Source organism: Somniosus microcephalus, chromosome 12, assembly GCF_052327205.1.
Source record: "Somniosus microcephalus isolate GS21.2 chromosome 12, FLI_Smic_1.0, whole genome shotgun sequence".
Taxonomy (NCBI): domain Eukaryota; kingdom Metazoa; phylum Chordata; class Chondrichthyes; order Squaliformes; family Somniosidae; genus Somniosus; species Somniosus microcephalus.
Window position 1 is genome coordinate 47,207,668 of NC_140998.1, and position 21,947 is coordinate 47,229,614.

Sequence of the window (21,947 nt, forward strand, 5' to 3'; positions counted from 1 at the left end):
AGGGCATATATGATATATTGTGCATGGTCTATGGAAATTGGCTTTTCTTATTCCATGCATTATGTGTTCTTAAAAGACCTTCTTGTTTAAATACCAAAGAAGGTATTGAAGAGTAGATCAACTCCAGTAACAGATGTGAAATTCAATTTATCCACCTGCTTTCTTGTTCCCCAATATTGCCCTTTCATCTTTATCCAGTTATTCAATAGGATTGAAACATTACATAGAATCATAGAATGGTTACAGCACAGAAGGAGGCCATTCAGCCCGTTGAGCCCGTGTCGGCTCTCTGCAAGAGCACTTCAGCTAGTCCTGCTCCCCTGCCCTTTCCCCATAGCCCTGCAAATTTTTTCCCCTCAGGTACTTATCCAATTCCCCTTTGAAAGCCACGATTGATTCTGCCTCCACCACCCTTTCAGACAGTACAAAAAAAGTTTTTCCTCATGTCGCCTTTGGTTTTTTTGCCAATCACCTTGAATCTGTGTCCTCTGGTTCTCGACCCTTCTGCCAATGGGAACAGTTTCTCTCTATCTACTCTGTCTAGATCGCTCATTATTTTGAACACCTCTATCAAATCTCCTCTCAACCTTCTCTGCTCTAAGGAGAACAACCCCAGCTTCTCCAGTCTATCCACATAACTGAAGTCCCTCATCCCTGGAATAATTCTTGTAAATCTTTTCTGCCCCCTCTCTAAGGCCTACACATCCTTCCTAAAGTGCAGTGCCCAGAATTGGACACAATACTCCAGTTGAGGCCGAACCAGTGTTTTATGAAGGTTCATCATAACTTCCTTGCTTTTGTACTCTATGCCTCGATTTATAAAAAATTATCCTGTATGCTTTTTTAACCACTTTCTCAACCTGCCCTGCCACCTTCAATGATTTGTGCACATATACCCCCAGGTCTCTCTGTTCATGCACCCACTTTCGGATTGTACCCTTTAGTTTATATTTCCTCTCCTCGTTCTTCCTACCAAAATCTATCACTTTGCACTTTTCTGCATTAAATTTCATCTGCCACGTGTCCGCCCATTTCACCAGCCTGTCTATGTCTTCCTGAAGTCTATCACGCTCCTCCTCACTGTTCACTATACTTCCAAGTTTTGTGTCATCTGCAAATAAACAATATTTTCATTCACTAATTTTAATCATTCACATATATGAATAGACCAAGCTGAAGCTTGACTTTTACCCATAATGCACACAACCTAATAATGTTTTATGATTCTACTCTATCAACACCTCTCATCATCTTGAAAACCTCTATTAGGTCACCTCTTAACTTTCTCTGTTCCAAGGAGAATAGTCCTAACTTCTCCAACCTCTCCTCATAACAGAAGTCACTCATCTCTGGTACCACCCTGGTACACCACCTCCTCTGTACCCTTCACATCTTCCTAAAGTGTGGTGCCCTGAATTGTCCACAATACACCAGATGAGGCCTAACCACAGTTTTGGTCTCCTTATCTGAGGTTGGATATACTTGCCTTAGAGGCGGTGCAACGAAGGTTCACTAGATTGATCCTTGGGATGAGAAGGTTGTCCTATGAGAAGAGATTGAGTAGATTGGGCCTATACTCTCTGGAGTTTAGAATGAGAGGTGATCTCATTGAAACATACAAGATTCTGAAGGGGATTGACAGGGTAGATGCTGAGAGGTTGTTTCCCCTGGCTGGAGAGTCTAGAACTAGGGGGCATAGTCTCAGGATAAGGGGTCGGCCTTTTAAGACTGAGATGAGGAGGAATTTCTTCACTGAGGGTTGTGAATCTGAGGAATTCTCTGCCCCAGAGGGCTGTGAATACTGAGTGAGTATATTCAAGGCTGAGATACTGTAGATAGATTTTTGGACTCTAGGGGAATCAAGGGTTATGGGGGTCGGGCAGGAAAGTGGAGTTGAAGTCGAAGATCAACCATGATCTTATTGAATGGCGGTGCAGGCTTGAAGGGCCGTATGGCCGACTCCTGCTCCTAATTCTTATGTTCTTATAAAGTTCTAGCATGATCTCTTTGCTTTTATATTCTGTGTCTCTATTTATAAACCCAGGTAACCCGCATGCTTTTTAAACCACCTTCTCAACGTGTCCTGCTGCCTGTAAGGATTTGTGTATATGGACACCAAGGTCTCTCTGCTCTTCTACACTTTTGAAAATCTCCACTTTAATTTTTTTTAAATTGAGGATGAGAGGAAAAAAGCAAAGACCTTGGGTAAAAGTTGTTTTATTTTAATTACATAAATTGTATATAGAATGTACAATACAATTAGTCTGACTTGGTACAAACAGTCACCAAGTGCAATAATATTTTAACTTGAGTTTCATTTCTTCTATAGGGTATTCTAAAAAGCCACTGCATTTTAAAACATAAAAGTAACATATTGCAAATGGATTCAGCTAGTGTAGAAAAAAAGGGTGTGCTGTGAGAGTTGGTGCTTTTCATCAAACTAAACAATGCAAACTGATTTAGTAAGCAAGCGTATGGCAGCACCTCAAAGGAAAGAAAAGTGGAATGTAGACCCTAGAAAGCACTGGTGATTTTGGTACACTAGATAAAATATTACTTATCAAACGAAATGCACTTTGAAGGTGCTGATAGTTGCTTCATTATTACTGAGCTTTGTAGCACTGGATTTAACTTCGACGCATTTGGTGTAACCTCTGTGCCATGGCTTCCAGTTCATTTTCAATCTCTTCAAGGTTCTCCACTTCTTGCTCCTGGGAAAATATTAGACATCCCGAAATGTTATTTAATGCTGAGAGGAGAATTTCTAGCAACTGATTTCTAGATGATTCCTGAACAGTCTCTGCACTTCACAGATGGGAAAAAAAAAATGAAAGACTTGCATTTCTACAGCCCCCTTTCATGACCTCAGGACATCCCAAAATGTTTTACAGCCAATGACGTACGTTTGAAGTGTAGTCACTGTTGTAATGTAGGAAACATAGCAACCAATTTGCACACAGCAAGCTCCCACAAACAGTAGTGAGATAAATGACTAGATCATATATTTTAGTCGTGTTGGTTGAGGACAGTGGGGAGAATTCCCCTGCTCTACTTCAAAATAATGCCATGGGATCTTTTACGTACAATTGAGAGAGCAGACGGGGCCTTGGTTTTACGTCTCATCTGAAAGATGGCATCTTCAATGGTGCAGCACTCCCTCGGTACTGCACTGACCTGTCAGCCTATATTATATGCTCAAGTCTCTGGATTGGTTCTTGAACCCACTACCTACTGACTCAGAGGCAAGAATGGCACCACGGAGCCATGGCTGACCCCATACCAAATTATTACTAAACAATACTATATTAAATATTAGTAAATTGATCAAGGTGTTGCCCAAGGTTAATTGGTGAATATAAGGGGGGCAAAATTGGATCGCGCCTCCTTTGGGGCGCTAACTTTGCCGGGGCGCTACTTTTAGCGTCCCGAGAAAGTTAGCGCCCCCGCGCCCGAAGTTCACTAGTAGCGCCCCAAGAGGGAGGCGTGCCCCACCTCCCTCTTGGGGGTGCTGCGAGTGAATATCGCGGCACGTCGCGCCATGGTACTGCAGGCCTTCCTCCCCTTATTAAAAGGGGATGGGCCTAGCACCGCGCAACCCGGGGCCCAGCTGGATCACCAGGGATAGGAGTGCCGGCAAAAGAGCTTGGCACTCGAGGAGTGCCGGGCTCATGGAGTGCAGCCAGCACCCCGCGGGGGGGGCTTCACAGGAGGCCGGGGACAGCAATGGGGGCAGGTGGTGGCAGGCGGCCAGCAACAAAAATGGCCGCCCGGTACCTCCCCTTTAATTTGCGCCACCCCGTTCGCAAGTGTTGGGCATAGCGTTCGGCAATAACTTGGGGCGCTATCGAAGATCGCGGCCGGGCCGCTGCGCACGGTAATGACATCATCGCCAGAGGCGCAGCGCTGCGGGGTGCTAAAGGTTACCGCCGCCGCTAACCTCCCGCTGATTTTTGTGGGCGGCATTAGCGGTGACACGCCCGGGTGATAGTTGCTTTGCGCCCTGTTAGCGCTCTCTTGGGGCGCTAACGGGAGATGCAAATCAACTGAAATTTTCATCCAAGGATTTAAAAAAATCTACAGCATAGTAACAGAAATGGGAGATTTCCGAAACTGACTCTACAGGGCCACCTCATGGCCAGAGCCTGCAACTACATAGTAGCAATTGACATGGCAAAATTGAATGGGAAATGCGACTGAGCAATTCAGAATGGTAACTGAAGACAGAAAAGTGTGATGAAAAATTGTGACAACAGAAAGTCAGGTTCATGGTCAGGAAGTGCCTACCCTGTGCAAGATGTTTAATCATTTATAAATGCCAATAGAATTTTGTTTCTTAGAAATCGGAATATGATCTACTCGGTGAGGAATATCTAGGTTTTAATATCTGTTCTGAAGACATGATAAAACATTTAAACATTATGATCTAATTTGATACAGTAACAGTTTCAGTTGGTCTTTGAAAGAAAATGCCGCTCCCCCTTTCATTGTATAAAATCCTGAAGGGCCAGTTGGCAGCTATAATTTACAGGTGATACTCTGATGGGCTCAGGACTTGTTTGGAAGACTTTACATGTCAAATATATTTTTTAAAATAACAAAATGGGGTTGCTCCATGTAGGAAAAGAGAACGATTTGTACTGACTTAGTGCCGCATTCATACCGATTTAATCACAAATTATGCTGCTATTATTTTTCTTCATTTAAGGTTACAGCAACCAATTGTACCTCTACATAAATAAATATAACAACACTTGACTGAAGAAATAACAATGAGAGTTGAAATCCTCTTTCTGCTGCTCTCATAAATAAACTTTTACTGACTTTGCTGGCCTGTAGAATTTATAAAGTTACTGAATAAAAATGTCTTTCCAGGTATTGGAGCTAGGATATGTCACGATCAGCAGTCTCCTATGATAAATGTGCTCGCCCATTAGACTGACCCTATCCCTCTACCTCATGAATACAGTAGATATTGGCTCTTCAGTTTCTTTTGTCTTACATCTGCTCAGCAGAACAAATTACATTCACTACTATTGAGAATCACGGCAAGTAAAGGGTTGACACTGTATAATCTTGTAAACTGTTGCCCAACTTGTACATAATATCCACAAACAAGAGGAAGAAAAGTATGTATAGAGGTACAGCTATTGGAAAAGTCTCATTATAGACTGGATGCATGTAATTGCACCTTTACGGGTTTTGAAATGCATTGGTCGGAACTATAGTCCTCAGATGCTCAAAAGAAGAGAAACTTGGCACCTTTGCTCCCTGCTGGGAGGGGAAATCTGAAACAACAGATTACTAGTTAACGAAAACAATCAAATTAGACACCAGTCCTGCCAGCTAAAATAATTTTTACACTATTTTTATTGCAAATAGGCTGGGGAGCACCCTGTATTAAAATACTTCCCACCTCCAAACCTCCCTCCATGATACCCTCTTCCATCTTTACCTTGCTGCTAGTGGAGTCGGAGCTCCGGCTCTAAATTCTGGGTTGACATCCAGCGGGATACTTGCGTCCGTGGGTGTGGGTGGCCCCCCCCCCCCCTCATATGGGTTGTGGGAGCCCGTAAAACCCTCCCGCCATAGGACTAACCACCCTAATGGCTGGTACAAAGATGGTTACGGTCACGGAAGGAGCGTTAATCGCGGCCAGAAATCCTTCCACCACTTCATACAGTTCCCCAAAGCGGGCGGGCGGACACCACTATCCTTTTATTTATATATATATATAAGAACATATATATATAAAAAACTTAGTTTTCATTTCTAAACTTCATTTGGGTGCCTGTCCAAGCAGGTATAATTATTTGCACTGAGCCTTAGAAATTGCAGCTTAAAAAATATGGTCTCAGAGGCTTCTTCCATCTGGGAAATTCATTGTTATGCCAACCGTAAAAGCAGGCTAACAATAATAAACACTTTGTTAGAAAAAATTAAATGGATATTTATTTATATCAGAATGAGTTGCTAATATTTCAGTAAAGCTGTAAATACAAAATTATACCCAATCTAGTCCATACATTAAATGTGTACACTCCACACATTAAATGTGTATTTCATACGCCACATGTATGCTGTACGAAACATCAGAGCCAGCTTCTGATTGGCCCAAACTATCATTGACTGTTTACTGATTTTCTCAACTTTAAACAAGAAAAAAATGACCAACCAGGAACCAACAGCTCAGACAACATTGATCAAATACCTGAAAAATAATCTCCAAGTGGTTGGAGTGATTATTTTGCATCTCCAGACCAAAAATAACATTCAGAACCGAATAAATATATTTAAAAAAACTACTGGAGAAAAAAACACAATTGATCCATAAAACTATTTTGTAATGGAGGTTGTGTGGAACTGCACTGAATAAACGACTTTTTTTAAACCGCTCCGGTGAGGTTATTTGAGCTTGTTTTCAAAGCTAATAAAACTGATACAGGCCCATGCTTCTCTCCAGGTCCAGTGGTTTTAATTCTAAAATTCTGTATTCCACTCCCCAGCCTCTCTCTACCCTTCCCTTCCTTTCAAGCTATCATTCACTCCCTGGTCCTCCATTTAACTCCACTCCCAGCTTCGAATGGGACTGCACTAAACAACACAATCATGCTCCCGTGTCCAGAGTACCCAGAAGCAATGCCACAGGACATCAGCAATGGATTTATAATTTTTTTGATAAATAAGGTTTAAGAAAAATAAAATAGGGCTAGCTAGTGGAGTACTGGTGAACTGGGGTAAGTCCAGGTTTTTCCCTACTATTGCCCATACAGTGAACTCTGAACCTCAGCCGGTCCATCTGGAGAGGGGGAATGAACAACAACAACAACTTGTATTTATATAGTGCCTTTAACGTGGTAAAATGCCCCAAGGCGCTGCACAGGAGCGTTATAAGAAAAAAAAATTGACACCGAGTCACATAAGCAGAAATGAGGGCAGGTGATCAAAAGCTTGGTCGAAGAGGTAGGTTTTAAGGAGCGTCTTTAAAGGAGGAAAGAGAGGTAGAGAAACGGAGAGGTTTAGGCAGGGAATTCCAGAGCTTAGGGCCCGAGATATCTGCGCTCCTTTATGGTTGAGCGATTATAATCGGGGATGCTGAAGAGGCCAGAATTAAAGGAGCGCAGAGATTTCGGGGGGGGGGCGGGGGGGGGTTGTGGAGCTGAAGGAGATTACAGAGATAGGAAGGGGCGAGGCCATGGAGCGATTTGAAAACAAGGATGAGAATTTTGAAATCGAGGCGTTGCTTAACCGGGAGCCCATGTGAAAGTGTTTTGCACCCACACGAAACTTGCAGTGTGAATGCACTGCTAATAGGACTGTATCCTTAATCACACATTTAAATTCAGGTCCTGCATGCACACATTCTGCCTCACTGAAATTCTGTGCCTTTTTGCTCTCAGACTTGCTTGATGAAACACTTTGCTGTCTCACCTCACTGTATGTAACATTCCACATTTACATACCAAGTGAGCCTGAAAATGAGGAAGTTACAATATTTTTTAATACACCCATGTGTTTATCACATGCATGTATACCTATTGTATGAATAAAATGCATTTTATGGAGTGGTGGTTTATGGAAAATAAACTCATGCTATGAACTCCGGACCATTTGCTGAGCTGGCGAGTTTTCTTGCATTAAGCAACGATTTATAAAAATCCCTGGTCCCAGTGTGTGTGCTCCCTTTCTACTACGGCTGGAATTTTCCGGAGTGGTAGCGGGCGCGATCGGTGGCGGGTCGGGTGGGAAAGTTGTTATTTTTGACAGCGGTTCGGGAACACGCTGGCAACTTGCTCCCATGTGCCTTTTCCCAGGCGTGTCTGTCATTGCGGACCCGACTCGACCGGCAGCGGTGGGCCACCCAATTGAAATCATTATCAGGTCGTTTACAGGCACTTAAGCACCTCCCCCCCCCTACATTTTAAATTTCCCTGCATGGCTACGGGAATCATGCAGCTCGGGAACCACGTCTGTCAACCTGAGGCGGGAGTTCCGTGACCTTTGCACCAGCTGATTACTTGACAGCATGAAATGTACAGGAAAAGCTCCCACCTGACAAATGATCACTTTCCTCAGGCAGAAGCTGTTGCTCAGTCCATTTCCAGCACAGATTCTGCAGGCTGCAAATGTTTCCAGCAAAGTCTCCATCCAGTGTCACCTCATTGGAAGAACTCTCTCACCATTGACAGATCACTTCTGTCATCTGTACTTCGCCTGCCATCTAATCCATCAACATGGGTGCCATTGTTCTGTCTCACTTTGGTCCTCAGAATCGGATCATGATGAGCTCCAACACCAGCAGCACCAGCAACAACACCAACCTTCTCCGCAATCACCTGATGCTGTACAGGACAGAAGGATCAGCACCCGAGCACATTGCTTCCTGGGAGGCCAGGGATGGCCTCATCGTGGCCAGATTTACTTAACTTTACACTATGCACCCATATGGCTGCCACATGATGTGCCAGGTTGGCACCACCCCACCCCAACACCATAAAGCATCCCTACAATGCCCAAGCCATTCCTTTCACACTCATCACTATTGTGGAGGGTACCGTTATGTCTCACCATTCACTGCAACTCACTAACCACTTCCAAAGGTGCACACAAATCTGTCCAAGAGCAGAAAGTGTTGAAAATAAAGATGATGTTTGACATCACATTAACAGAAACTTTACATGAACATTGGATAAAACACCCAAGTGGCTACCCTTGTGTCTTGTTAGTTGGTATGATTGCACTAGGGTGAGGGTGAATGTGAGGGATGGCTAGTGAGATGGGGAAGTGATAATGTAGATAGCGAGGGATGGGTGGAGGTGCAAGGAATGTTGGTGTGAGTAAGGATGTACAGGAGTAGGGTAGGGAAGGCAGAGTGACGGGGATGTGATGAGAGGCACAGCAGAATGAGGTTGAGCGTGGCTTTGTACTAACGTTTCCTGATCTAATGAGATCATTGAAACGTTTACGGCACTGCACCCAGGTTCTCCTGAACACATCCCTGCTTGTGACCTTCTCCGCAATGTGCAACCAGGCTGTTTTGGTCTCCTGGGGAGGTCTTTCTGCCCATCGGAAGGGAAGAGGACCTCTCTGCATCGGAGAGCCTGGGTGCAGCTCTCTGCCTCTGTGCAGTCGTTGTCAGTGTTTGCAGCACTCCAATGCTGTAGTGCACTGATAGCACTTTGTTAGATTAAACTTCAAATGTAATATGGCCATGGTCCCTTTAAAGATCCCGGCTGCAAACACTTCATGAATGACATCACCAGACGCACTCCATCTAATTGGGCCGGGTAACACGCTGGGTGGGCTTAATAGGCCTCATTAAGGTAAGTTCATTTTCAACAGCAGGATGGAGCCGGCTGAGGTAGGCAAAATTCTGGCCTATATGTGTGTTCTGGAAACGATGAGGATACTTTTGTTTCCATACTTATCCCATGTTATCACACATTTATTTTTAAATGCACAGCAGAAGGGCATCTCAGATGGCTCAGCTACCTTTTCCAGTGAGCATCTAACTACACAGACCAGAAAGATGCCAGGTTCAATTCCTGGTCTGTGTTGCTAGCTGGTCGCAGTCAGATTAGTGGTATGGGGTATGACGTTTGGCCTTGATGACAATGGAAGAGAAAAGTCAGACAGGATTTTCACTCCTGATCACTGCCCAGCAGCCCCTGCCGGAAGTGCCCATTTGTGGACAGCCACTGAAGACAATATCAGCTTGGGTTGTGATGCCTCCATGGGAAAATAGTCAGTTGCCATTCATCGTCAACCTCACACATCAATAATTGTCCCTTGCTGAGGTGCCAGAATACGCCCAGCGCTGGTCAACCATCCTCCAGGAGGAGTTAACGCCTTGAGGAGGGCAGAGATATTGAATAAAATACAGATGCATAAATATAGTATTTCTTGGTAATAGTGATTCTGGCCTCTTGCACATCCCTGATGTTCAGCGTTCCACCATTGGCAGTCGTGCCTTCAACTGCCTAGGCCCTAAGCTCTTGAATTCTGTCCTAAACCTCTCCCCCTCTCCTCCTTTAAGACGCTCCTTAAAACCTACCCCTTTGACCAAGCTTTTGGTCACCTGTCCTAATATCTCCTTATGTGGCTCGGTGTCAAATTTTGTTTGATAAACACTGCTGTGAAGCACCTTGTGACGTTAAAGACGCCATATAAATGCAAGTTGTTGCTGATAAACGTGATAATGTGAGGCTATTAACAACTGACCTCCAGCTGTGCCATTAACAGTTTCACTTGTGGATGTATGTCTCAAACCTTGCTACTGGCCATGATAGAACCTCTATGTTCTGAGATAGATAGAAAAACTGTGTTGACACTTGGTGCCACCATGTAAAGCTCATCTCATGATTCCACACCCATATATAAGACTGTTAGACTTCTGCAATATCTACGCGTGACCAGTACCCCTGAAACCAAATCTCTTCTAGTCCGCTAGTAATATTGTGAGCTATGTGTGGTTCTGTGGTGTTGCATAACACCTCCATTGCCCCATGGCACGGAGTGCTATGGATAAAAAGCACCAGCTATCACATTAAAGGTTAGTGCCAGTAAGATAAAGTCTTCAGTAAGCCTCCACAGGTAAACAAAACCAAATTGAGAGTCACAGCCTTGACAACACTGAATGTTCTAGGGTTGCTGTCATTGTAGATGTAATTTCAATCCCTCCACTGTTATCCAGTAATGGTTACTACATTTAGAAACTCATACTTGATAATCGGCCTCTATTTTTAGAATAATAACCTAAATAACATGTACATAGTGAAGTGACCCACTTTAGCCAGTTATGTTATAACCACTAGCTTCTATTACAAATGAATGCATGGCAGACTGTTATCAAATATTTCTAATTTGGACTATGGAGAAATGAGTTTGCCATTACAATTTAAAAAAAAGTATTTGCAGTATTAGCCCTTTAAATAAAAAGTATTCATTTATGATGGCCACTTAAATTCTTACAATGTTTGCACAGTGTTTTATACTTGATTACACCTGCACCCAATCATATTTCTCAATCTTCCTCATCCTTTTCACTGTACTTCTATCTATGCATTATTAAAATTGGTATGTCCTATCACTTGTCAATATTCTTTATGGAGTTTATAATGAGAATTGTTTCCACACCACATTACATTTGTAATCACCTAAGATGCCTGCATGTGGCGCCTTAATAGGATTTTCCATTTAGAGCACTCAGCCCTTGGTCACACTTTCAGTCACAAAAGCCGGTGATTCTGCAATTCCCTGTTAAAAAGCTTGGGTTGAGTCTGCCTGCAGTTCCATGTTCTGTCCACTGGGTGCCACATGGAACACCTTATTCCTATTCTCAGGTCTGACTGGTGGCCATGTTGGTAAACTATGCAGGTGAGTCATTGCCTTCCCTTCAAAGTAAAAATAATTGAATTACCTTCTGATTGTTATTATGCTCTACCTCCTCTCCCAACCTGTAACCCTGCTCTACCTTCCACACTCTCCGCCCCCCCCCTCCTCCCATACCTTCACTCTCTGGCCTCCAATATTATAATCCTCCCTTGACCTTCTTCCACTTATCCTTGGCCATCTAACCCTGCTTCACCTGAAAGCTGAATTTAATCTCGACAGCCTCCCCACCTCCACCCCCGGCCCCGTTCAATGCCATGGTGTATCTACTGGTAATAGTAAATACCTTGGGTATAGTGCACACTTCTTGTGTGACACTCGTTTATTTTAAACCTTTCCCTATCACACTTTGCTGATAACACTGCTCTTATTATAAAACACCATTCACCATTTGTGGGATGAACTGGTGGAGTGGATCAGCCACCCATTAAAACCCACACAATTTTCATTTCCACTAATTTCAAAAATGACAACCCATATCTTCTGACTGGGCAATGTCACATGAACACTGCTAATGTATATCTAGACAGGTAAACATAGAAACTTGGAAGATAGGAGCAGGAGTAGGCCATTTGGCCCCTCGAGCCTGCTCTGCCATTCAATGAGATCATGGCTGATCATCCAAATTCAGTACCCTGTCCCTGCTTTCTCCCCATATCCCTTGATCCCTTTAGCCTTAAGAAATATATCCAACTCCTTCTTGAATATATTTAATGAATTGGCCTCTACTGCCTTCTGTGGTAGAGAATTCCACAGGTTCACCACTCTCTGGGTGCAGAAATTCCTCCTCATTTCTGTCCTAAATGGCTTACCCCTTATCCTTAGACTGTGACCCCTGGTTCTGGACTCCCCGACCATCAGGAACATCCTTCCTGCATCTAGTGTGTCTAGTCCTGTTAGAATTTTATAAGTTTCAATGAGATCCCCTCTCATTCTTCTAAACTCCAGCGAGTATAAGCCCAATCGACCCAATCTCTCCTCATACATCATTCCTGCCAGCCCAGGTATCAGCCTGGTGAATCTTCGCTGAACTCCCTCCATGGCAAGAACATCCTTCCTCAGATAAGGCGACCAAAACTGCACTGCTCAAGATGTGGTCTCACCAAGGCCCTGTACAACTGCAGCAAGACATCCTTGTTCCTGTACTCAAACCCTCTTGCTACGAAGGCCAACATAACATTTGCCTTCTTAACCGCCTGCTGCACCTGCATGTTTACCTTCAGCGACTGGTGCACAAGGACACCCAGGTCTCGTTGCACTTCCCCTTCTCCCAATCTATTGCCATTCAGATAATAATCTGCCTTCCTGTTTTTGCTACCAAAATGGATAACCTCGCATTTATCCACGTTATATCTGCCATGCTTCTGCCCAATCACCCAACCTGTCCAAATCATCCTGGAGTTTCTCGGCATCCTCCTCACAGCACACACGCCCACCCAGCTTTGTGTTGTCTGCAAACTTGGAGATATTACATCTAGTTCCATCGTCTAGATCATTAATATATATTGTGAATAGCTGGGGTCCAAGGACCGATCCCTGCGGTACCCCACTAGTCACTGCCTGCCACTCGGTAAAAGACCTGTTTATTCCAACTCTTTGCTTTCTGTCTGCCAACCAGTTCTCTATCCAAGTCAATACCTTGCCCCCAATCCCATGTGCCTTAACTTTACACGCTAATCTCATATACGGGACCTTATCGAAAGCCTTTTGAAAGTCCTAATACACCACATCCACTGGTTCTCCCTTATCTATTTTACCAGTTACATCCTCAAAAAATTCCAGTAGGTTAGTCAAGCACGATTTACCTTTTGTAAATCCATGTTGACTTTGTCCGATCCTGTCACTGTTTTCCAAGTGCTCTGCTATTACATCTTTTATAATGGACTCTAGCATTTTCCCCACTACCAATGTCAGGCTTATCGGTCTGTAATTCCCGGTTTTCTCTCTACCACCTTTTCTAAATAGTGGGGTTACATTAGCTACCCTCCAATCCATGGGAACTGTGCCAGAGTCATCTTTTGAAAGATGACCAGCAATGCATCTATTATTTCTAGGGCCACTTCCTTAAGTACCCTAGGATGTAGATTATCAGGCCCTGGGATTTATCGGCCTTCAATCCCGTCAATTTCCCTACAAATACTGATTTCTTTCAGTTCCTCCCTTTTATCAGACCCTATGTTCCCCAACATCTCTGGGAGGTTATTTGTGTCCTCATTTGTGAAGACAGAACCAAAATATGTATTTAATTGGTCTGCCATTTCTTTGTTCTCCATGATAAATTCTCCTGATTCTGACTGCAAGGGACCTACGCTTGACTTCACCAATCTTTTTCTCTTCACATATCTATAAAAGCTTTTACAGTCAGTTTTTATGTTCCCTGAAAGCTTACTCTCATACTCTATTTTCCCCTTCTTAATTAATCCCTTTGTCTTCCTTTGTTGAATCCTAAACTGCTCCCAAACCTCAGGTTTACTGCTTTTTCTGGCCAATTTATATGTCCTCTCCTTGGATCTTATGCTATCCCTAATTTCCCTTGTTAGCCACGGTTGAGTCACCATTTTTGTTTTAATTTTATGCCAAACTGGGATGAACAAATTCTGTAGTTCATCCATGCGGTCTTTGAATGTTTGCCATTGCCTATCCACCGTCAACCCTTTGAGTGACATTCCCCAATCAATCCTACCCAACTCGCGCCTCATACCATCGTAGTTTCCTTTATTTAAATTCAGGACCCTAGTCTCTGAGTCAACTACTTCACTCTCCATCTTAATGAAGAATTCGATCATATTATGATCGCCCCGACCCAAGGGGCCTCGTACAACAAGATTGCTAATTAATCCTTTCTCATTACATAATACCCAGTCTAAGATGGCCTGATCTCTAGTTGGTTCCTCAACATATTGGTCCTGGAAACCATCCCGTGAACACTCCAGGAATTCCTCCTCCACAGTATTATTACTAATTTGGTTAGTATGTCTCGCACCTAGTCTGAATCTGTCACACTTCAAAATGTCAAGAAGAAAGACCGTCATTTCCTTGTTTCTCTGTCCTTGATGACCTGGTCTTTCCCCAAGGGCAGGGATTGGGAGTTAAAAGCAGTCGCCAATCTACAGAAAATCCCCCTTCCAAAGGGAGTACCTGAGCAGTGGCTTACAAGCTCCATCTTAGCAGCTAACCATCACAACTATGATTCAGATCACCACTGACAGGAAGCCCCACAGTAGATCAGCTCATAGAGTCATAGGCCTAGAAATTGAGTGCCCTTAGCGCCGATTTTGCGGCGCTAGAGGGCCTAGCGCTGCAATTGGCGCCGGCGCCAAAATTGCCTGGGGCCCTTCCGCCGCGGTAGACCGTTAGCGCTGCGCCGGCACCGATGACGTCATCGGTGTGCGCAGCGTCCCGGTTGCCATGCCGACGGGCCCCAGCGCCGAAATTCAGTTGCGGCCGCCTCGCCCGTGGCAGCCGCAACTAAGACTCTGGCAACAGAGTCTTACAAGTCTTTGCGCCGGCGCATTAAAGGCCCCGCGGCGGCCGGCCGCTTTCCCGCCGGCCGCCTGGCCGCAGCTCCCTCCCCGGACTTCCCCCCACCCCCCCCCCCGGAACAGAAGCAAGCCCGGCACTTGTCCGAGGTGCCGGGCTCATTTTTAAAAAGATTTTCGCGGGCCGCGGCCGGGTGCAGGCAGCTCCTCCTTAAGGGAAGGAGGAGGCCTGCACTTCCCGAGCCTGCCGCACCGCATCGGGTGCCGCAGCGCCGGAATTGCGGCGCGAAACGGCAGTTAGCGCCGATTTACCGCCGCAAAGACCCTTCAGTAGCGCCGGCAGCCGTTTGGGCGCGGCCCTGCTGAATTTTTGGCGCGCGCAGGGGGACTTAGCGCCGGCACTAACTTCCGGCGCTAAAGCCCTGGCTAAGCCAAAACTCAATTTCTAGGCCATAGAGTTTTACAGCACAGAAAGAGGCCCTTCGGCCCATCGTGTCCGCGCCGCCCATCCACCCCTGTCCTGTCTAATCCCATTTTCCAGCATTTGGTCCATAGCCTTGTATGCAATGGCATTTCACGTGCTCATCCAAATGCTTCTTGAATGTTGTGAGGGTTCCTGCCTCTACCACCCTTTCAGGCAGTGAGTTCCAGATTCCAACCACCCTCTGGGTGAAAAAGTTCCTCCTCAAATCCCCTCTAAATCTCCTGCCCCTTACCCTGAATCTATGCCCCCTTGTTATTGACCCCCCTACTAAGGGGAAAAGTTCCTCTTTATCTACCCTATCTATGCCCTTCATCATTTTGTACACCTCAATCAGGTCCCCCCTCAGCCTTCTTTGCTCCAAGGAAAACAACCCCAGCCTGTTTAGTCTTTCTTCATAGCTGAGGCGCTCCATCCCAGGTAACATCCTGGTGAATCTTCTCTGCACCCTCTCCAAAGCAATCACATCCTTCCTATAGTGAGGCGACCAGAACTGCACACAGTACTCCAGCTGTGGCCTCACCAGCATTTTGTACAGCTCCATCATAACCTCCCTGCTCTTATATTCTATGCCTCGGCTAATGAAGGCAAGTATCCCATATGCCTTTTTAACCACCTTATCTACCTGTTCCGCTGCCTTCAGAGATCTATGTACATGTACACCAAGGTCCCTCTGACCCTCTGTACTTCCTAGGGTCCTACCACTCATTGTGTATTCCCTTGCCTTATTTGTCCGTCCAAAATGCATCACCTCGCACTTTTCAGGGTTAAATTCCATTTGCCACTTTTCCGCCCATCTGACCAACCCGTTTACATCGTCCTGTAGCCTGAGGCTTTCCTCCTCACAATTTACCACCCCACCAATTTTCGTGTCATCTGCGAACTTACTGATCATACCTTTTACATTCTCATCCAAATCATTTATGTAGATCACAAACAACAAGGGACCCAGCACCGATCCCTGAGGTACCCCACTGGACACAGGCTTCCAGTCACAAAAGCATCCTTCGACCATCACCCTCTGCCTCCTGCCACTCAGCCAGTTTAGGATCCAACGCGCCAAGGCACCCTGGATCCCATGGGCTCTTACCTTCTTGACCAGTCTCCTATGCGGGACTTTGTCAAAAGCTTTACTGAAGTCCATGTAAACCACATCCACAGCATTTCCCTCATCCACCCCCCTAGTCACCCCCTCGAAAAATTCAATCAGATTTGTCAGACATGATTTACCCTTGACAAAGCCATGCTGACTATCCCCGATTAATCCTTGCCTCTCCAAGTGGAGACTAATTTTGTCCCTCAGAATTTTTTCCAATAATTTCCCTACCACAGATGTTAGGCTCACTGGCCTGTAATTCCCTGGTTTATCCCTGCTACCCTTCTTGTATAGTGGTACTACATTAGCTGTTCTCCAGTCCTCTGGTACATCCCCTGTGGCCAGAGAGGTTCTGAAAATTTGTGTCAGAGCCCCTGCAATCTCCTCCTTTGCCTCCCACAGCAGCCTGGGATACATCTCGTCCGGGCCTGGGGATTTATCCACTTTTTGGCCTGCTAAAACCGCTAGCACCTCCTCCCTCTCGATGCTAATATGTTCAAGTATGTCACAGTCCCCTTGCCCGATTTCTATGTCTGCATCGTCTCTCTCCATAGTGAACACAGATGCAAAAAATTCATTTAAAACCCCGCCTACATCATCTGGCTCTACACACAGATTGCCACTTTGGTCCCTAAAGTGCACTTAAAATGACACAAACCTCATTTTTCCTATTGGCACTTCCTTCCTCTTCTTTCTCTTTCTTATCCTCCATATCAAGCCTTTTTCGCCCCAGATATGATGCAATGGGTTTCTTCTTCCCTTTCTCCCTGATATCTTCCTCAGAGTGAGATTTTCTGATTCCCCACGAGTGTTGGGAATGGCTCTGTTTGTTGTGTGGTTTTCGATTTCCGGATCCGATAGTTTTACCTTTTCCCTCTAACACACCTGTGTCTTCATCGCTCATTTCTCCATGTTTTCTTGAGTTCCGCTCTGGGGCAAGTTCACCCCTCATCTTCCATTTTTTACTCTCCTCCCATTCTTCAGACGACCTGTCCTTTTCATCACTGTTGTTTGAGTATTCGTCCTCTTCTATTTCTTCATCCTCTGAATTCTGGTGGCTCATGTTGTCCTCATTGAACCTTCTTTCTTCCTCTGAGTCCTTCCCATCCCCCTCCACCTCTGAATGCTCACGGACTTTGCTTTGGCTTCTGTCCTCTTCTTTGGTTTCTTCATCTCCTCTATCTTCTTGTGAAGGTTCTTCACCATTAGATGGCTCCTCATCCTTACTGTCATCGTAATGGCTGTGATTTTCTTCTTCGTCCTCTTCCTCACTCTCTTTGATTTGATCTTCATCCACTTCCTCTTCCTGGGTGTACTCATCTTCACTTTGCTCACTTTCCTCTGTATTCTGCTCCTCGCTTCGGCTCTGATCCTGGGACTGCTCTGCAACAGATTCACTTTCGGTGAAGCCACGCTTCATTGGGTCATCTCCCATTTCATCTTTCATTTCTGTTGTCATATCTCTACTGTCAGTTTCATCGCTGTTTGAGTCTGTAGTTGTATCCTTATTGTCCAGAAAGCTGTGTTCACTTACATTCGGCTGTGTCTCCTCTATGCTGTCCTGCTCCTCCTTGTCCTTTATTCCCACTATCTCAGCAGATGATCCTTGCTGTTCCTCTGTGGTGATCTCTTGTGATTTATCTGCAGAGCAATCAATACAACAAGTGAACGTTCAAGAATTCATCTTGATTAATTGTTTTTAATCAGCTGTCATAATAACGCACAGTGGCAAACATGTCTTGTCCAAACACTATGATTCTAAGAGGAACAAAGACAGACAAAAGCTGGTTGTGTATCACTTAACGAGTATCATCATGTTAAATTAATGCTACTTCCATGTTTTAAAATGATGGCCCAGAGAGCAATCTATACATAGTAACTGTGCAGCACAGAAAATCTAATCTATACCGATATCACTTTTTTGCAATGTAATCTATTTTAAACAGTCTCCGATGTTCTCAGTGGTATGATATTTGTAAAGTAAAATTACTGTGACATGTAATTAGATTCTGGCAATGCACCACGAATATTATTTAGCCAACGTTACATTACTCCAATCAGAAAGATGGTCTGCAACTGAATAGGTGTTTGGATTACGCTGAGACTCTGCAATGTGCACTAAGGATTAGGTGGGTTACATCGACACTAACCTGCTGATGATATCTTTTTGTCGATGTGACTCTTGACAGCAGCAGATAGCTTGTCCTTGTAATCGTTGTTTTGCTTTATCTGCAGTGCCTTCTCATTGGCCCCTGCACCTAAATTTCAATGAAAATTTGTTAGCGGAACAAAGTACTGAATCTTGCAATCCTATCCAGAGCTGGTTGGATTTTTTTTAGGGGTTGAATGTGTCATCCCCTTTGACATGACCTTTCTCAGATGTTCCAGTTTACTGTATCCTTGACGATATCAGATTCTAATGTTTTGCCTTCACCTTGAGGATGGAGTTACTCATACTTTATGTTCTTAGTCAATTTTAAACATCGCAATAACATAAGAAGGTTCTATATTACTGAAAATATCAGGTTTCAGTAGTGTTAAATGGAGATGTCTTAATTAATGCTTTCATACAGTATTCCTTATATCATTAGATTGTCAACTGTGTGTTCAATTGCATTAACTGTGTTGGAAGGTATGAACAACTGAATTACTGCTCATGGCAAAAGTTGGGTGCTTTGCTCAACTTTCCAAATGTTGGTGGTTATTTTGAAATAGATGATCTATTTTGTTAAAGTTAGCCCTGCAAGCCAGTACCCCAACAGGTAGGATGGTCCTAGCTGGAGTTGCAGCTATGGTAAGCAGCACTGTTTTAGCTGGGGAGACTTCAGTAGCTCTGCCAACCTGCAGCTAAGCTCTCTGCATTTGGGTTAAGTGGGATGTGTTTGATGTTCTTAGATTCCTCAGTGGCTTGATTGTAGATTCCTAAATATACTGATGGGTTTCCTCCTGTGTTAGATATCTAGCAGACAAAACATTCTTCTTCAAAGATAACCTCGAACCCACTATTGCAGGTTATCTAGTGCTTTATTGAAACCTGATTTCATTAGAGACAGATGCACATTGAAGCGTGTAATATTTCCACAATACACGTTCACTGGAAATATTAGGACCCTCTCCCTGGAAAGAGATGGCAGCAGTCACTGTGGGTTTTAATTAAAACTTTCTCTCTAAGTGAGTTATTATAATGACGGTGACATTTGTGCTGCAAAATTGTTTTTTTTTCAGGTTAGGTGCAGAAAATACGCAGATTTCATGGAGAAAGTGGGTACAGTGGACATGTTTAGTGCGGTACCGCCTGCAAGTCTGGCAGTATTTCAGACTCGTCCTCAGTCTAAGCAATAACAAGTCTCCTGGTTTACAAGTTACAGAAACACAGCCATTGGGCAGTACCTTCAGCAGCAAGTTCCTGCAATTCTCGCAGCAGATTCTGATGGCGAAGTACTGAGTTGATCCTCTCATCTGCAAAGAGCACAGAATAGGAAAGTTAATCAGCAATTCATTAAAAATCCATGAATGTGACCATGTGTCCTAGTCTGGGTTTCATGGCGCAGAGAACTGTCGATTTTAATAAGTTAAACCGTAGGTGGCTGTATTCTTTTAAGGTTTACAGTTATAAAGATTAAATAGATTTCTACTCAACCATTAATTGATTTAAAGTGAAAAAATGAGTAATGTTTTCTTTACAAAAAGGATATTTTGTAAAGTGATACTCAGTTTGACGCTGGAGATGAAATGGATTTCATAATTAACTTAATGGAGCTGGATGAAATGGTGGTAGAAAATGAAATGAGTTGAAATCAGCCTACCTCCCGTGAGAGCCTCCATGCATTCCTGGCTGATTGGTAAAGGGCTGGGTTTGGACAGAGTGTCGGAGATTACCTCTACAACACATTTCATTACCTACACAGCAAAAAGAGGGTTTCGGTTAGTGCTGCTTGGGGAAAAGTCCCCCCAGGGAAAGACTCCCAAGGTCAAAAAGAGGTCAAACAACAATCGTGCGGAGGCTGTCTTACCTTGGCGTCGGCTTTCGACTGCTCAATGGGCACAGGAGATGAGAAAGCTGCAATAGAAAAAAAAACACACCGGGAAATGTAATCTAATCGACTGTCCATTCGAGAGGAATTTCAGAACCGTCTGCATGGGCTAGCAGGTCATGAGTGTTGGAGCTTCGAAAGACCGATATAAACAGACAACTTCTTGTTATGTAGGTGGAACTAAACAACGCTCAGCTTCATTTTATTACTGCAACGGGACAGGGGATGAATGATTTGGGAGTCACTGGTTACAATAGGGTACATTATACAGGATTGTACTGGCAGCTCCTCGTCTCTCGCCCCTGCTCTCCTCGGTGCTGAAAAAGGGTCATTCCCGTCTCTCCACAACTCGTGATTTCTACCCACTTATTTTTTTAATACATCAAATCACAACATGTCAACATATCTACGAGACTAAAGCGATACATTTATCCAGAAAGGGGAAACAACTGATGGTCCTTACCTTGGTTCGCAAGTAAAATAGTGAGAAATCCCAACGCTCTCATTTTTTTCCCTGCAGATTGTACAAATGCTCAATAGGTGCAAAAAAAAACCCCCCACCACCCCACACCGTGTTCTCCTGTATTCCTCGTACAGACCCCCCACACACACACACCCTTCAAAAATAAAACACAGGCTGAAAGAGAGAGAATTCGATGCGATGGGGCTGGAGGTTGAAGGATTTGGCTGAGCTGAGTTGTCTGCCTGTCTGCTGCAGGACTCTGGAAACAGCATGGATTGCAGCAGCAACTCCAGCTTTAAATCCCAGCAGCCGGATGTGACATCGAGCAGATTCCAACTGAAATCCCAGCAGCGTCGGGGGCAGGTGAGCCCAGTGTGTGGAAAGAGCGCAGGAAGCACCTGGCATTATTAGTTCTATTCTTAGCCACGCCAGACAAAAGGCTCCCAGGAAATCAGCAAATCTGCCCAACATTCATTCAAACATTATGCAAATGATAACTTAATAGGTACAAAGTAGGAGTCTACAGTTCACCTTAAACAAACAAAATGCTAGCTGTGTCTGGAGCACGCTGAGATCACTACTTGTAAGTGTGAAATATGTGCTTTCAACACTTGGCGGCTATCTCTGCACCAGCGTTAAAAATGTAACATTTTATATTTTATTTACAGAATATTGTTATATAGTCTTATGTTTTTGTAATGACTTTGAGCATTCCAAATTTACAAAAAACAAACAAAATCATTGCACATTTTAAGGCCCATTGTTATCAGAAATGTTTAAGTAATTAAAAAAAAAATCATCCAGTTGAATAACACACACTTAAGATTCTGGCGCCAGTACAAACAGATTGTTCAACACAGCATCAATGGCAGTGGGCAAGTTCACTATTTCCACAATAAAGGTTTTGTTTTGTCATTCTCAGTACAAATAATAACTGGAGTCACTTGCTAACTCAAGGCCCACTTGGGAGAGTAACCCGAGACACTGTCACCCGTGGAACCATACC

At 44.2% G+C, this 21,947-nt stretch overlaps 1 protein-coding gene across 1 annotated transcript; it reads right to left on the reverse strand.

Annotated features, from left to right (window-relative positions):
- Positions 1 to 2,200: 2,200 nt before the first annotated feature.
- chga (chromogranin A) lies at positions 2,201 to 21,292 on the reverse strand. The gene is made up of 7 exons (XM_086002796.1): positions 20,942 to 21,292; positions 20,458 to 20,504; positions 20,251 to 20,344; positions 19,835 to 19,903; positions 18,595 to 18,702; positions 17,103 to 18,085; positions 2,201 to 2,711 (listed from the first exon to the last, which is right to left on the reverse strand). Exons 1-7 carry the CDS (start codon positions 20,982 to 20,984, stop codon positions 2,628 to 2,630), a joined length of 1,428 nt encoding a protein of 475 aa, XP_085858922.1. The 5' UTR covers positions 20,985 to 21,292; the 3' UTR covers positions 2,201 to 2,627.
- Positions 21,293 to 21,947: the final 655 nt, after the last annotated feature.